Below are 16,634 nucleotides of genomic sequence, written 5' to 3' on the forward strand. Positions count from 1 at the left end.
TGTTTTTTTGTTTTTTCTCATGTATAAATCACAAAAGGAAGTCAAATGTATTTGTGTGAATAATATCGAAAATCCCATTATGTCCTATAAATAAGAACGTGTCATATACATAAGAACAGAGGAAATAGAACGTAACATAAAATACAGAACTAAAATTAAGGGACGGAGGGAATATAACCTCTCAAAATTCAAAAACCTCACAAATCACAACGGTGAGACTTCCGCATTGCTCCACTAGACCTTGACAACTGACAAGTACATAACCCCGCCCAAGTTCCCAACTCTAGCTTTTCAAACGAACCGATTGAAGTTGCTAGAAAAGTGCTTCGCTCTTCTCAAACCGCCATACTTTCAAAATTCAACAAGTTTATCCCCTCCAAACAACAAAAACCTTCAATTCGGCGTCTTCCTCATTTCATCAATTACACAAAAAAAATAATGGCATCCTCCTATAATCCTGAAGACGAAGCAAACGACTATGAAGAAACCCAATTCACAGACCCCCAACTTTCTCTCTCCTCCTCCTCGGAAACCTACATGGTGGGTTTCGTCATTGTTAACATCGTCGGCCTTCAGTACTACACTGGCCGAATTAGCGGCCGAGAAATGGTGGGTTTAGTCCGGGAACCCTTGAATGTCTACGACGAAAACGCCATTAGGGTGCTCAACACTCGTGGGACCCAGGTGGGTCACATTGAACGAGGCGCCGCGAAAGTTCTTGCGCCATTGATGGATACCCAGTTGATTATTGTTGAAGGTATTGTTCCTAACACTCCTTATAAGGGCCCTAAGTTTAAAATTGTAGTTCAACTTCATATTTTTGCTAGAATTGAGGCTTTCCCAGATGTTAAATCCGCCATTTTTGGAGGTGGGTTGCAGTTAATTGCTGGGGATACTGCGAGTTTCGCGCTTTCGGAGTCGGAGGTGGTGAAGGAGAAGAGGAATAATAAGGATGTTAAGAGTGTGGATGAGATTTTCAAGTTGGTGGATGAGAGTGTGGTGAGAAAAGAGGGTTTTGTTGAGAAATTGGAGCCACCCAAAGATGTTATTTTATCTGAGTTGTTTGATCATCAGAAAGAAGGGCTTGGGTGGTTGGTTGGGAGGGAGAATTCTGAGGAATTGCCCCCTTTTTGGGAGGAGAAAGATGGGGTGTTTGTCAATGTGTTGACAAATTTTCAGACGAACACGAGACCTGACCCGATTAGGGGTGGGATTTTCGCTGATGATATGGGGTTAGGGAAGACCTTAACTTTACTTTCTTTGATTGCTTATGATAAACAATGTTCTGGTAGTACAGAAAAAGCTAGTGACAATTGTAGGGATGGGGAGAATGTTGATGATTCTGGTGGTAGAAAGTCTAAGGGAGGTAAAAAGGGGAAAAAGGTTAGTGCTAATACTTCTAGGAAGAAGAGGAAAGTTGTTTCAAGTGATGTGGGGAACTTGGTATCATCAAATACAACTCTAGTTGTGTGTACACTCTCTGTATTTTCAGTTTGGGTAAACCAGCTGATTGATCACACTTACCCTAACTCATTGAGATTGTATGTGTTCCATGGAAAGGAGAGGATACGTGATGTGGAGAAGCTTATGAAGTATGATATAGTGCTTACATCATACAATATTTTGTCTGTTGAGGAGAGCCAATCTGAGTCACCGATGAACAAGATGGAGTGGAGGCGAATTATCTTAGACGAGGGACATATGATTAAGAATGCTAATGCAAAGCTGAGTCGTGCAGTCACAGCTTTAAATAGTAAAAGAAGATGGGTTGTGACAGGAACACCCATACAGAACACCTCCTATGATCTATTTTCACTTATGGCCTTCTTGAAATTCGATCCTTTCTCTAGTAAAGGCTATTGGAATAGACTTGTGCAACGGCCATTAGCTCAGGGAGATCAAAAAGGTCTTGAGCGTCTTCAGGTAAATCTTCTCTTTCGTGTCTTTTAAGCTTGTGGGAAAGTTAATTAAGCTGTAGAAAAATAACAATTGTGCTATATAGAGAGTAGTTGATATGAGAAAACCCATTTTTTTGCATCGGTCAATCTGTTTTGTCATTTTTCATGCTCAGGAATATAGCGTACAGTCTACAATCCAATGAATAGCAATGGTTTAGTGTGCCTAATTCCTAACCTCGTTAGTTTAACGTTTCATTATAGGTCTTAATGGCAACTGTCTCATTGAGAAGAACAAAAGAGCAAAATTTGATCCAGTTGCCACCAAAATCAGTACACACTTATCATGTGGATCTTTTGCATGAAGAAAGGGTACTGTATGACCGCATGGAAGAAGAAGCCAAACAGGTTGTGAAGAAGTACATCAATGATGGGAGTGTGACACACAACTTTTCCACTGTCCTTAGCATTATATTGAGGCTTCGCCAAATCTGTACTGATGTCGCATTGTGCCCACATGATATTAAATCCTTGCTCCCTCCTGACAATGTTCAAGGTTGGCACTCTCCATATGCATTGACATGGATGTACATTTTATCCTCTGCATACATACTTTTCGGTGAACTTTTTGCTTGTTTGGTGTCATCGTTCATACGATAATTATTCTTTTTTTTATTTTATCTTCAATTTCAGGGCATTGTATTTTATTGATGCATGCATTTGATTGTGGAAATGTTGGTTGTTCTGCAATCTACATGTTTTCATCCTGTTAGATAATGTATATGCTCCAAAGTGCAGCATACTCCAAACTATTAAATTCTAAACTAGGAGGATGTGGCTAGAAGCATAAGCCTTCTGCAATGTGTACTTATGCATGCATGCTCCCTGTGAACTCCAAGGTCCTTATATTATTTATCTTAATTGGTATTCTACCCGTAACATTGCCCCAGCTAGGTTGTTGTTGTTGTCTTGCTTGTGACTGTCTCTCTTTGCTTGGAAAATTTAAATTTGTTGTGTACTCCCCTTTAAAGTAATCCTGAAGTTAATGGCCATTTCAGGTAATAATATCTCCTCTATCTGGCATATGCTTTTATGCAGAATCTGCACCATGTAGAAGTGATGATTATTGTGTTCTTTGAAAAAATCAGCTATAGTTTGTTATTACTCATTAGTCATTATTAGTTTGTACTTTATTGGGTATGTTCACAGAATTCTCCATTTGCTCTTTTTTTTTTTTCTTTTTTTCTAAATCAAAAGAATTTTCTCAGGCCATCCATCATACTTTTGTGTGTTAATCGCTTGAACTTTTCATGCTTCCACTTGGGAGTTCAGGTAATCTTGGTGGGTTTTCTTTCACAAGCATTTTCATATCCTACTTGGAACACTGGATGAAATTGTACCTTGTCATTCCTTGCTCCTTTAATGGTTAGGAGCAGTACAGGGATAGTGGCTCTTACCTAGTTATTAAATATTGCTCCAATTTCTTCAACACGTTGGATCAAGTATGTGAAAGTTTTGTTTTGTTCTTCACTTCTTTGGTAAGAAAAATGGGATGGGGATGAAGCTCGTTGCAGATATAGTTGTCAAACTGTTCTACATGACTTGAAATAAAAAGGCTTCCCCGTTGAATTATCCAGAACTATATAGTTTTAGACTTTTAGTGCTTTAAGTAAATGTTTGTGGAAGATCTCTGAAATTCTCATTGTTCAGTTTTCTTATGCATTATGAATTCAGATTACAAACAAGAATGTTGCTTTGGACTTTGAGAGCAAGTTATTGTTGGACAATAGATGTTGATGAGAGAATTTAGAGCCTTTTCTTTGCAATTATGTTATCTTACATATCGTGAACAATTTATCAATTTACTAGCAATGGATGGAAGTTCACTTTCTACCTAGATTACCTTTCTATTTTTAGTGTTATAGAAGTTATTGATAGAAATTTGAGGACGCAGGCGGAAGTTTTGATGGACCTCAATTATATAACAAAATTGCATTGATAAAAATTGTACAACAATATTTGCTTTGGTAGAACACTTGTTTCTACCCCTCATTTTGTGGGAGCTCTTTTGATTGACTCACCTCTCAATTTATGCACATACAACATATTTATAGTTGTTGTATCCTAGTTTCTAGATTTTTCTACAATTGTCATTTATCTAGATTTTTCTACAATTGTCATTTATCTAGATTTTTCTTAGGATAATTCTAGACATTCAGTTACTAGATTTTTCTAGGCTAGCTCCTAGATATTTCAATTCCTAAGATAATTCGGGAGTATAATTTACAATCATATTTCTAGATCTTTCTACACAATATATTTCACTACTAGATTTTTACAATCTATTATCTAAATTTTTCTAGATTAATATTTCAACAGTTATGAGGTTTACATCTATATTCCTGTTTGTCAAGATGAATATCTCTGACTATCTCTTCCCCCCTATTATTTTGTTTTTCTTGAGGCAAGTTGTTCTGAGGTGTGCCTTCATTTTACTGTATGCATTGTTATGACTTCTTAAGAGCGTATGAGAAAGAATGCATCTGAACTTCTTTTCTCGGAAGGCAAATAACTTCCCACGAGGAAGATAATGCTCTTGTAGACAGTAATGAACTAGTGGAATCTAAGGCAGTATCGCTGTCCGTTTCTTTTACTAAAACGTAATACTACTGCCCTAACTCCATAAAGTGCCCCAGTATCTGGAAATTATTCATCTCCTTGTTATTACTGCCATGCAGATGTGTCTAATAATCCTGAACTGTTGGAGAAGTTGGTGTCATTGCTGCAAGACGCTGAAGACTTTGACTGTCCGATTTGCATCTGTCCACCAACTGATGTTGTAATTACGTGTTGTGCGCACATATTTTGCCGTGCCTGCATCATTAAAACCCTGAAGCAGACCAAAGCTAACTGTCCAATGTGCCGCCATCCTCTGTCAGAGTCCCAGCTTTACACGGCCCCACCCTCAGCGGAGTCGTCAGATAACAGCAATACATCCTCTTCTTCACCAAAAGTATCTTCAAAAGTATCACTTTTATTGAAACTCCTCTCTGAAAATGGAGGAGTTAAATCTGTTGTGTTCTCACAATTCCGCAAGATGTTATTGTTACTTGAAGGACCACTGAAAGCGGCTGGGATTAAGACGCTGCGGTTGGACGGCACAATGAGCCCTAAAAAGAGAGGTCTAGTGATAGAGGAATTTTCTGTTTATGAAAATGATTCTCCTACTGTTTTGCTTGCTAGTCTCAAAGCTTCTGGTACAGGTATGAAATTATCTTTTTTTTTTTTTCTTTTTTTTTTTAAATAAGGGCTGCCTTCTCTCAAGGAAGAACCCTAGTTTATCTGAAAGAATGAAATGATGAAATTTACATATCTGCAGGTATTAATCTTACATCTGCTTCTGTGGTGTATTTATTTGAGCCATGGTGGAATCCAGCGACTGAGGAACAGGCTATGGACCGTGTTCATAGAATTGGACAGAGAAAAGATGTGAAGATTATAAGAATTATTGCTCGAAACACGATTGAAGAGAGGGTGTTAGAATTGCAGGAGAAAAAAAAGGAGCTAGCTAAAGGAGCTTTTGTAAGAAAAGGGTCAAAGGACAAGAAGGAAACTAGTGTAGGAGATCTGTGTAGGCTTATTTCTCTGACAGATTGATTTGCATTTCATGAAACTGCAATCTGCGGACACACTTGTATGAAAACCAAGCCCATTATGCATGTTTTTGGGGCACTTTTGTGCAGATCTTTTGTGTAAATATCTTAGTACTTGGGTTATTCAGTATGCAAAGTAGTAGATGCAAACTAAGGGTTACATGACTTATAAGGTTCTTTAATGTGCATGGAAATTACGCTTTATTCTCGGATTTCTCTTAGTCTCACAGCTTCATTATCTTTGACACTGTAAGTCTCTCTTACAAGTGCCTTTAATGTAGAACTTTGTACTACAGATTAATTTTTAAATTAAGGAAATTTACTGATATGTAAGACTTGGTACTACATATTAATGCTTTCCTAGTTAGATCTAACAGCATTAAGCATTGTTTTAGAATGTGCTTCATTCCTTGTCAGATCCAAGATCAATTCAGAAGAGCAACTTTTTAATATTGCTGACTATGCTTTTCTGATCTTGTATATCTCCGGCCATGAAATCAAAAGATGGTGAGGCGATTTATTTGAGCAGGAATCAGGGCGTCGGTAAACATAAAACTGGATTTTGGTTACAATAGAAGTCAGGAAAACGAAGGTAAACATTTTCTTCTGATTATCATGCATTGATTGAGTTTCTCATGACAGTACAAAATATGACATAGTTGCAAGCTTGCAACTAATATTTATTCATAAGTTAAAATGCAACCAAAGCTACTACATTGTCTTTATTGATGGCGCGTCTAAGATTTAAGGAGTTTGTTTCTAACAGATTTAAGCTTGTGAAGAGCTTCCCTCATAGTAATGCGCCCCTCAGGATGAGAAACAGTGCATGATAATCCCACCACAAAAACCCTCGCCGTGCAATAATCCAACTGTCCTTGAACCAGGGCTTGCCTTCTGTTGTAGCCATCATCGTCATCATCATCAGCATGTTCCTGCAGCTGTTTACGCAGCTCGGGATCTAACAGCTCTTGAATCATTTGTGTAGGAAAACATGCTTGAACCCATGCAACTAAACCTTGTTCCCCTGTTAAACTCTCATGGCTCGGGCTTTTCGCTGTAAATAGCTCCAACAATGTCACTCCAAAGCTGTATGTATCTCCAGCTGCTGATGGTTTAGCTCCTAAACCATACTCTGAAATGTTATCAAACGTATTAGAAAATCGAATTACTTTTGTATAAATGTCTTAAGTTATGCATTACTACTTACTAATCTGGAGGCATATACCCAATAGAGCCCTTCATAACATGGCTTGAACTGATGGAATGTTGACCATCCAATTTCTCCATTAACAACCTTGCCAACCCAAAGTCTCCAATTTTCGCGGTCATATCTTCATCGAGGAGGATGTTGCTCGGCTTTATATCACAATGCACTACAGGGACTTCACTGTCATGGTGCAGATAATCTAGTGCACTAGCAACATCAATACTCACATTCAATCTTTCCATAAAGTTCAAACCATCTCCATTTTCTTTCTTTCTTTTACCTTTAATCCAAACTTCTAAGCTTCCATTACAGAGGAATTCATAAACCAGAGCAAGAAACTCCATGTTTTTGTAATCCAAACTCGAGCAAGGTGTTATAAGCTTAACAAGATTCCGATGCCTAACATTCCTTAAAGCCTCACACTCGGCAAGAAAGCTCTTCCAAGAAGCTGCCATTTTCATGTCAAGTACCTTAATTGCAACAGCCATGTTATCTTTCAAATACCCTTTATAAACTGATCCAAAACTCCCACTTCCAATCAAGCTCCCTTCACTAAAATCTCCGGTAGCTCGACGAAGCTCATCGTATTTGACCATGTAATGCCCTTCTTGCAACTTGGAGTCTGATGTTTTACTACTAAACTTGGCTTTTCTCTTCCTCATTGCAACATATAAACCAGCCATAAAACATGACACCAAAACCACCACCATTGCTACAACAATACGAGCTCTAATAAATCTTCGTGTATGATGATGATGATGAGAAACTCGACATTCTCAATCACTACAAAAATAAAGAGCAACAAGGGCGAAAATATTAAAACAAGGAGGGCGACCTAATTTCGCCTTTAAATGTCTAATCAAATAGGGCGACATAAAATTGCCTTTTAATATCTAACCAAATAGGGCGACACTAAAACATTCGCCCTCCTTGATTAATTTAGAAGACACCTACTGAAGTTTCGCCCTCCTTGCCATAAAAATAAGCAGAATGCTGGCGAAATCCCCCCTACTCAATTTTGCCCACAACTAGCAATCCTTCACCCAAAATTTTCATTCGTTTTCCCCCAAAATCTTTCGCAGAGCTCAAACTATTGGATTCATAGCTCTGCTCAAATTTCTCTGTCGCGCTCTCCCCTAAATCTCCAACCAAAACCTTCACAAATTATCCAGAAAACCCTAATTCAATCGAAAATTGGTCGAATTACTCAACTCTTTCGCTGCTCAGTTTGTAAGCTTAAAGATTTGTTCGAAAATTGCTCGATAAATTAGGTCAAATTCCGACTTATAGCTATATTCTATTTTGTTTGATTACTGTTTTCATTAATTTTGTGTTTTTTGCTGGCAGAATTTCGATTTTGTTGGCAGGCATCTTATACATCTTATTTCTCTTAGATCTCAATGTCTTTCTATAATTGAAACTTCTATGGAAGTTATGGAGATTTAGCGGTTTTCTATTACCGCCTTCAGCACACAGAGCTGGCTCTTAAGTATGTTTTTCTTATAGTGTATAGTTTTCTTTCGTTAAACTTTATAGTAATACTCTTTCTGTTCAGAGTCTGTGAGAAGACTTGCATTTTGTCATCGGAAATCATCATCATCTGCTCAATAATGGACACGCTAAAAGATTGTCTTTGTGATTTGGTGAACTATTAATTTTAACAGTAAAACCAACAATTATGTTTTTGCATTAGTTTGATTTTCTGTGACCAGAAAGACCTTATGAAAAGGTAATTCTTGTTTTGATACACAATGACTTAGTCATGCTATTCATTTCTTTGGTCTGGTTTCCATACTAAGTTTTAACAGTAAAACCAACAGTTATGTTTTTGCCTAAGTGGACGACATGAGAGCTTGAGATATCCGTTACTGTCAAGAGGCATATTATAAAATATTGTTTATTAGCAGCTAGCTGTATAACTTCTTTGGCAAACCTGAATAAAGGTTATCATTTTCATACTTGATTAACATGTAAATGAAGAGACCATATGCATCTCCTTTGGACCGCTGTGTCTCCAGTTCTTGTTTAGTTGTTTCATCCAGATTATGCAAGATGCTATCTCCACAACGCTCTGAAGTATAACCAAAGGTTACTTGGACCAGATCACATTCAGGTTCTTTTCTTGTTCATGTTCCCTATTTCTATCTTTTTATTCCCTAGTAAAATTAATGTGGTGTATTCGGTGTATTCTGACTTCATATTTGTATGTCTTGTACTCCTTTGATATGTTTGTCTTATAGCTTATGCACCACTACAACAATATCTGTACCACTAAGTTTTTCTCAAAGTAGCACTAACCTATTAGCTCAAATGGGAGAGCATTGTGCAAATGCACAAAGATGTGGGTTCGAATCCCACATGGGTAAATGATTTGATGTATTGGCTAACATTTAAAAAAAATAGAAATATAAAAAGCAAACAATCAAAGAGGGTGAAAGTATATGCATTTCACAATTTCAATCAAAGAGGGCGAAAAAAGCAGTTGTCTTTCATTTATTAATCAAAGAGGGCGAAAAATATTGCCCTCTTTGATGTCATTCTATAGGAGGGCGAAAGATATTGCCCTCTTTGATTTCATTCTAGGAGGGCGAAAAATATTGCCCTATTTGATTCCATTCAAAGAGGGCGAAAGTTTTTGTTTGCCCTGCAAAGCTAATAGGACGAGCCTAACAGGGCGACGGGAGGGCGATTTAAAAATCGCCCTGGTAGCCTAAAAGGGCGAGTTTTACATCAAAGAGGGCGATTTTTTTCGCCCTCTTTGATCTTATATGTTGTAGTGAATGCAAGGAAAGTCTTGGGTTTCCTTGTAAGGAAACTCTAGAAAGATTTCTAAAGATCCCACCACAAGGAAGTCCTCCTTCGAGATTGTTATACGACAAGTTTAACGATTGAGTAGCATTCAAGAGTTCGAGGTTGGAAGGAATGAAGTTAGATAGTTGGTTATGAGAAAGATCCAAGGTCTGAAGAGCTTCTAAGTTTTCTAAAGAACTCGGTATAGAACCGGAGAAAGAATTTTTACCCAAACTCAATGTCTCCAAACTCTTGCAATTCGAGATGGAACTAGGAATGTTTCCAGACACTCGATTGTTCGAAAGATCAATGGTAATCACTGTGGTTAGAAGCCCGATTTCATCAGGTAATTCCCCATCGAAACGATTGTGAGACAAATTCAAAGTGTTGCTCAAAGTTGGAAGGCTAAGGATCTCTCTAGGTATTGAACCATTAAGCATGTTGGTTGATAAATCTATGTAAATGAGACTACTAAAACCCCCAAAAGAACTAGGCAATTCACCTACCAAACCATTGCTTGATAAATCGAGTTTATTTAGCTTCATTAGATTACCAAAGGAATCAGGAATAACCCCGGAAATTCGATTATGAGCCAAATCCAAGACTTGTAAGTCATGTAAGTGGCTACTTTGGGTAGGTATTGGTCCGGCAATGTTATTATAGCTTATGTTTAGCAAGGATAAACCAGTAAGCTGACTAATCGAGCTTGGTATGCTACCATGAATATGATTTCCTCCCATAAATAGCTTCGAAAGAACTTTCGACAGATTTCCTATAGATTCAGGGATGACCCCTTCTAAAAGATTTCCATCGAAGGCAAGGAAGTTAAGTTGTGTGCTATTTGCTAATGAAGTTAGAAAATCAAAACCATTTTCATCACCTGAGTTTTCGATATAGTTGTACCCAATGTTGTACATCTTGAGAAACGGGAGGTTCTCTAAACCCGGTGGTATAGTTCCGGTGAGGTGATTATGAGCCATACGGATCACTTGTATGTTAGTAAGATTATGTAACGAGCCAGGTATTCTTCCTGTGAACTTGTTGATGCAAAAGTAGAAAACAAGAAGATTCGGTAGTCTTTCTCCAACATCATAAGGAAGTTCACCCCAAAGCTGGTTCGATGCCAAGGCTAAAAACTCGAGAGATGACATGTTGTAGATAGGGTTTGGGACTGTACCGGTGAGGTTGTTTATGCTGAGATCGAGATGTTTAAGGTTTCGAAGGTACCCTAACTCTCTAGGGATAGTGCCACTAATAGTATTAGTACCCAAATCTAAGGTAGTCATTGAGGTAACATTCCCTAAAGATGGAGGTATAGTGCCATAAAGTGAGTTACTTGCCAAGTTCAAGACTTGGAGTTTAGGAAGTAAACTCACTTCATTAGGTATTCTCCCTGAAACCTTGTTCATTGTCAAGTCTAACACCTTGAGTTCGCGTAACCTATTTATGTTCGATGGAATTGAACCCTCTAACTTGTTGGAACTCAAGTTGAGAACTCTTAAGTGAAGTAGGTTACATAGTTCTTTAGGGATTGTGTTTGTAAGTTGGTTGTTTTGAAGTTGTAGGGATTTGAGAAAGGAGAGATTTCCTATATGAGGACTTATGGAACCAATAAGTTGTAAGCTTGACAAGTTAAGGCCAATAACTCTATGACCAAACTTGTTACAAACAACTCTTGTCCAATTACAAGGAGATGAGTTACGATCCCATGAAGATAAAGGGCTGTTATTGTAAGAAGGATTGTTTAGGCTTAGTTGGGATCGGAATGAGAGTAAGGCATCCTTGTCTGAGTCGAGATTTGACTCGACCAGGCGGATTAAGGGATAATCAAAGGTTAAAAAGGATAAGAGTAGTAATCTAACTAGGATGGCAAATGCAAAGAGTGATAAACGAATAATTAAGGCCATTTTGTGTTTGTTTGTTTGTTTGTTTATCTAGCTTCTATTTTTGAGTATGCATGCATATACAAAAGAATAAATGTATACTTATTTATACTAACCATGTATACAATTTAAACGCATTAATTATGTGGAGTATTTTGACCGCAATTAATTACTGCTATTTCCCACTTTGCTGGTCCGACGTAAGTAAAGGGTTGGAAATTGGAATTAATGCTTTTCTTTATGCACACTTTGCCACTAATTTTTTGCATAGTATTCAACGTGATAAAAGGCCGTAGCATATTCTTTTCCTTTCTTTTATTTAACCTCAATATTTCAAGCTACTTTTATTTCTAGCTAGGGACTTTAGGGATGTCAGTGGGGCGGGTTTCGCAGGAGACCCGACCCGCATCCGCCCCAAGTAGGCGGGGATGGAGGTAGGTTTGGCGGGTGATGGGGCGGGGATGGGTATAAAAATCGTACCCGCCATGGGTGATGAGGCGGGTGTGGATTTTGTGTGGAACCCGCCCCATCCCCGCCCGCCTCGCCCCATACCCACTCGCCCCGCTTCATACCCGCCATGGGTGATGGGTTGAGTTTGGATTTATTTGCATGTTTAGGTGATAATATGAATTTAGGTGAGATTTTTTTTATTATGACATTTTTTTTTCCGATTATATATGTTACTTTAGTCATACGGTATTTTTTTCGAATGTTAACTTTCATTACTCCATATACATGGAAAATGTTTGCTAAATAAGAAAAATTTGGCGGGTACTGGCGCGGGTATGAGGCGGGGATAAGACGGGGATGGATACCCAGTTGGGTGGTGGGGCGGGGATGGATTTTAGTTTATACCCGTTGGGGCGGGGATGGGGATGAATTTTGTACCCGCCATGGGTGATGGGGCGGGGATGGAGATGAAAATTTTAGGTGGGGATGGGGATGGAGGGGCCTACATCCGCATCCGCCCCGCCCCATTGACATCCCTAAGGGACTTGCTTGCAATCTATTATTACTTTATTACTAAAAGAGACACCAGGAATGACACGTGTCATGTCCTGGTGTGATTTTTTCCCGCCAAAATGTTTTTTTATTTTTTTACTTTAAAATAAATAAATTACATTACGCTTTTTTAGGAAACTAAGATAAAAATATATTTTAAATACCATAGATATGTACTGCATAATATATTATTGGAGGAAAGCTAAATCAATATTCTTTTTTCCTTTATGATATAATTTTATTTATGTATATAACTTTTTAATCTGATAAGAAATATAAAAATATTGATAAATGAACTTCTAATGTTAGTCTACTATTAATAATATAATACATGGTAACTGGTAAGTAAGAATGTTAATTAAAATATTTATACATGGTAAATAGACTTCCCTCAAAAAAAAAAAACATGGTAAGTAGACTAACATACAAGGTTATCAAGATTTTACTCAATTCAAAATATGTTGTATTTGACTAACTCGGTTATGCTCGGGTCTTTTCGAAAATTAGTCTTGAGTCATTCGGGTTTGGTTAACGTTGTTAGATCGTTCTACATACAAGTAAACGACTATAATTTTTAACTTTGTATAGTAATATGCAAATTTAGTTCATTTGAATATTTTTTTACACAACTTTGAATTTATACTTTTTCATATATCCTTTTTACTTTCATGTTTTCCTAATATCACAAGCCTTTTTACTTTCATGTAGCCGTGCGTTGCACGGGCCCTAAACTAGTTTTTATAAATTCTAAGCTACTAGCTTGACAATTGGAGTTGAAATAATAAATTAGCTTGCCCAATTTGCTTGAAAAAACTTGGCCAATAAAATAATATTAAATTTAATTAAATTTAAGGCAAAGTTGCCAAAAAGGACCTTTTATAGTCCAAAATTTGCGAGAAGATACCTTTTATATATATTTTTTTTTTTGTCAAAACACACCTAAACCTTAAATAAATTTGTGAGAGACAAAAAAAAAGGATTTTCCGGCATTGACTCAAGAATTCTGGTGGTTGACCTCACGTGATGGTCACGTGCTCTACCATTTCCCTACTTGCACCATTTTCCCTCCAAAAATTGAGGGGTTTATAAATAAGACTTTGAAAACCTAAAAAAAAAAATTGGAAATTCTCTTCATCTTCCTCCTGCAGCGTATTCAATGAACCCTCATCAATGAAGCGTCATCATTGAAGCCAAAAAATTCAGCCAATTAACAGAGTATGTCATCAATGCTTGAAACACTTAAGTTCATCATTTTTTTACTGTTTTTGGCCCAAAATTCTAACTTTTTTCTCCCCTTTTTTTTGGCGTTTTTGCTTCTTCTGCTTGCTTCTGCTGGATTGTACTTCCATGGCTAATAAAGGAAAGGGGAAGGCGTCAGCATCAAGAAAAAGGAAGAGGAAGGAGGCAAGAGTAGACAACTACTTACATTACAGAGTAATTCACAAAGAAAGGTAAATTACAATTTTTAAACCTTGATTTTACTGTTAAATTTAGGGCTTAGTTTATTAATTAATTGTGATTAATGAAAGGCATGTGTTTTTGGTAATGGTTGTTAATATTATAACTAGTTTCCTTAAAATTCGATTATTAAACTGATTAGGGTTTAATGGGGATGTGCTAATTGAAAGATGCTTATTGTGGTTGTTTGTATGGGCTCAATCTGGTTGAATAAATACGAATTGATTTGTAAAGGTGAAAATTTTGGGTTTAATCTGGTTGCTTAATTAGTAAATTTTGGGTTTGAAGAATTGTTGAAATTGTGTTGTTGGCATTTGTGTTGTTGATTTATTTTTTTTGGCATATTTGTGATAATAAGAAGGAAATTGAATTTTTTTGTTTCGTTGGATGTGCATCAGGTCTAACGGTAGGATTAACGTAGAACAAAGTTGGTTTAAATTGATGGAGGGTTTTACTATTAGGTTGTTTCACGGGGGTTAGTTTGTATCTAGGAATAATAAAACTACATATGAGAGAGGTGATAATCCAAAGGCTGGTATGTCATTGCATACAAATGTGGAGGAGATATGTTACTTTGAGTTTGCAGATTGGATTAGGAGGGAATTGGGATACGAAGAAGTAGGCCAGATATGTTTTAGGAGGCGAGGATGTAGTTTACATGTGAATGGAAGGAAAGAGATTAAGAGTGATGTTGAGATTCCCGAGTTTTTGAGTGCACCCGAGAAGGATGGGTCGTACCAATTGTATGTGGTACATGTTGAAAGGAGATTGATGATAGGAGTTGTTTTCCTTCTTATGTGAAGTGGTATAGTGATAGTGGAACTCAATCAAGTGGGGGAGGGAGCAACTTTATGAGTGGTGACACAGCAAGGGGGGCCCACAGTTGCATCTAGTCAGCAGTACAGTCAGTAGCTCTAGTCAAAACCCTAATTCTAGTCAACACTCTACACATTCTCAATGCTTAAACAACTTGCCTCCACTCACAAATCAGTCCACAGAACTCCCACCTTCCATTTTTTCCAGAGAAAACCCACCCCCTTCCACTGTCCAACCTCTATCCACAACACTCCTTCATTCCACACCCAAATTTCCCCCACTGCCAGTGAGTACAGTGAGACAAAAAATTCCCACAGTGTCCCTTTTTAAGAAAACACTTCCTGAAAAGGAGGCATTATTGAAACAAAAATTACCTGTTGTGACTGAGGATATAGCTATGACTGAGAGTCAGAAGTCAGCTGGATCAGGTGAACATAGATCTAGGTTAGTTGGGAGTAAGGGAACAGTTGCAGGAGCTGAGGAGAGAGCTGTTGAGGGTCAGGAGAGAGCTGTTGAGGGTCAGGAAACAACAGAAACAGGTGAGCAAAGATCAAATTCAGCTGGGGGTGAGGGTGAGGGAAGAGTTGCAGGAGGTGAAGAGAGAGTTGTTGAGGGTGAGGAGGTAGTTGTGCAGGAGGGTAGAGTGGTGTCTGACTTGGAAAATGGCAGTGATGTGTTGTTAAGTGAGGGTGACTATGAAGATGACAGTGATGATGATTTGTTCCACACATTTGTGGATCAAGATATAACAGAGAGTGTTGCAAGGACTGTAGGAGGAGTGCAAGAAGGAGAAGAGGAAGAGGAAGAAGATGAAGATAAGGGTGGGTTTGACATTGGTGATGATGTAGAGCTTAATGATATTGATAATGAAGTTGTTAGCATAATAGAGTCAGATGATGAAGGACCAAATTATCCTTGTTTCAATCCAAGTGTAGATTTTAAAGTGCCATTTGAGTTGTTTAAGGTGTTGAAGTTTCCATCAAACACTGTTTTGAGGAAGGCAATTAGGTACAATGCTATAGACAAAGGGTATAATTACTATTACTTGCATAAGAATAGGAGTAGAGTTTCTGTGGATTGTGCAAATAGATGTGGCTGTCCAGTGAAGGGAGGTAGGAGTGTGAAGTGTGTGTGTAAACAGAAGAGAAAGTGCAGATTTAAGATTCATGCCAAAAAATTAAAAGGAGAGAAAAGTTGGCAAATAAAGAGTATAAGGCCAGAGCATATATGTGGGTGGAAGTTTGACAACCCTAAGGTTACCTCAAAGTACCTAGCTGAGAGATACTTAGAGGATTGGAGGGATGAACCAAACACAAAAGTGAAGGCATTTATTAGGGGAGCAAGGAGGGAGGTGAAGTCTGAAATAGGGTATTACAAGGCATATTAAAACAGATCTTTAGGTTTGAAAATGATATTTGGGGATCATGTCAAGAGAGCAAAGAGACATAACAAGTGCGGCAGATGTGGTGGCCTTGGACACTACAAACCGAATTGTCCTATTCCTGCACCACCTACTGAAACAGTGGCTCCTTCAACCTCTGCAACAGTTCAGAATGTAGCTGGTTAGGCTGCAACTCAGGAACCCATTGTGGTTCAATCTTCCCCAAATGCTCCTGCAGTTAACCCAAGTCAGCAGCAAGATTAGGGTGTTAGTTTCTTAGCAAGTCAGCAGCAAGATTAAGGAGTTAGTTTGTTATCTGCAGCAAGTCAGCAACAACATTAGGGTGGTAGTTTAGTGTAGTGAATGCAGTGGCTGCTTGTAACATTGCTTTTATTTTGCTGATGAAACCCGAGTCAACTTTGGTATTTGTAAGTCAACATTAGTTATTTGACAACTTCGATATCTTTTGGCTGCAACTTTGGTATTTGACAACTTGCAAAAACTCTATTTCTTGACATCTTATATAAGTCAACTTTGGTATTTGTAAGT

The 16,634-nt window shown here is 37.8% G+C and overlaps 3 protein-coding genes across 3 annotated transcripts; 2 read left to right on the forward strand and 1 right to left on the reverse strand.

The window, feature by feature from the left end:
* Nucleotides 1-216: 216 nt before the first annotated feature.
* Nucleotides 217-5,876, forward strand: LOC110785004 (putative SWI/SNF-related matrix-associated actin-dependent regulator of chromatin subfamily A member 3-like 1). The gene is made up of 4 exons (XM_021989444.2): nucleotides 217-1,923; nucleotides 2,160-2,451; nucleotides 4,634-5,158; nucleotides 5,275-5,876. Exons 1-4 carry the CDS (start codon nucleotides 439-441, stop codon nucleotides 5,550-5,552), a joined length of 2,580 nt encoding a protein of 859 aa, XP_021845136.1. The 5' UTR covers nucleotides 217-438; the 3' UTR covers nucleotides 5,553-5,876.
* A 272-nt stretch (nucleotides 5,877-6,148) lies between these two features.
* LOC110784995 (putative receptor-like protein kinase At3g47110) lies at nucleotides 6,149-11,519 on the reverse strand. The gene is given in 3 exon segments (XM_056835224.1): nucleotides 6,149-6,678; nucleotides 6,752-7,491; nucleotides 9,502-11,519. Coding segments are annotated over 3 exon segments (3,084 nt in total). The 5' UTR covers nucleotides 11,453-11,519; the 3' UTR covers nucleotides 6,149-6,285.
* Nucleotides 11,520-13,549: 2,030 nt separating this feature from the next.
* LOC130463653 (uncharacterized) lies at nucleotides 13,550-16,091 on the forward strand. Its single transcript, XM_056832849.1, has 2 exons — nucleotides 13,550-13,645; nucleotides 13,791-16,091. Exon 2 carries the CDS (start codon nucleotides 15,102-15,104, stop codon nucleotides 16,089-16,091), a length of 990 nt encoding a protein of 329 aa, XP_056688827.1. The 5' UTR covers nucleotides 13,550-13,645; nucleotides 13,791-15,101.
* Nucleotides 16,092-16,634: the final 543 nt, after the last annotated feature.

This window comes from Spinacia oleracea, chromosome 1 (genome assembly GCF_020520425.1).
Source record: "Spinacia oleracea cultivar Varoflay chromosome 1, BTI_SOV_V1, whole genome shotgun sequence".
NCBI classification, from domain to species: domain Eukaryota; kingdom Viridiplantae; phylum Streptophyta; class Magnoliopsida; order Caryophyllales; family Amaranthaceae; genus Spinacia; species Spinacia oleracea.

What these genes read in the sequence shown, in the direction of transcription:
- LOC110785004 (XM_021989444.2), top strand. Translation starts at nt 439, where the DNA reads ATGGCATCCTCCTATAATCCTGAAGACGAAGCAAACGACTATGAAGAA. An exon ending in AAGGTCTTGAGCGTCTTCAG is followed by an intron (nt 1,924 to 2,159) that starts GTAAATCTTCTC and finishes GTTTCATTATAG; the next exon opens with GTCTTAATGGCAACTGTCTC. An exon ending in TCTCAAAGCTTCTGGTACAG is followed by an intron (nt 5,159 to 5,274) that starts GTATGAAATTAT and finishes ACATATCTGCAG; the next exon opens with GTATTAATCTTACATCTGCT.
- LOC130463653 (XM_056832849.1), top strand. Translation starts at nt 15,102, where the DNA reads ATGACTGAGAGTCAGAAGTCAGCTGGATCAGGTGAACATAGATCTAGG.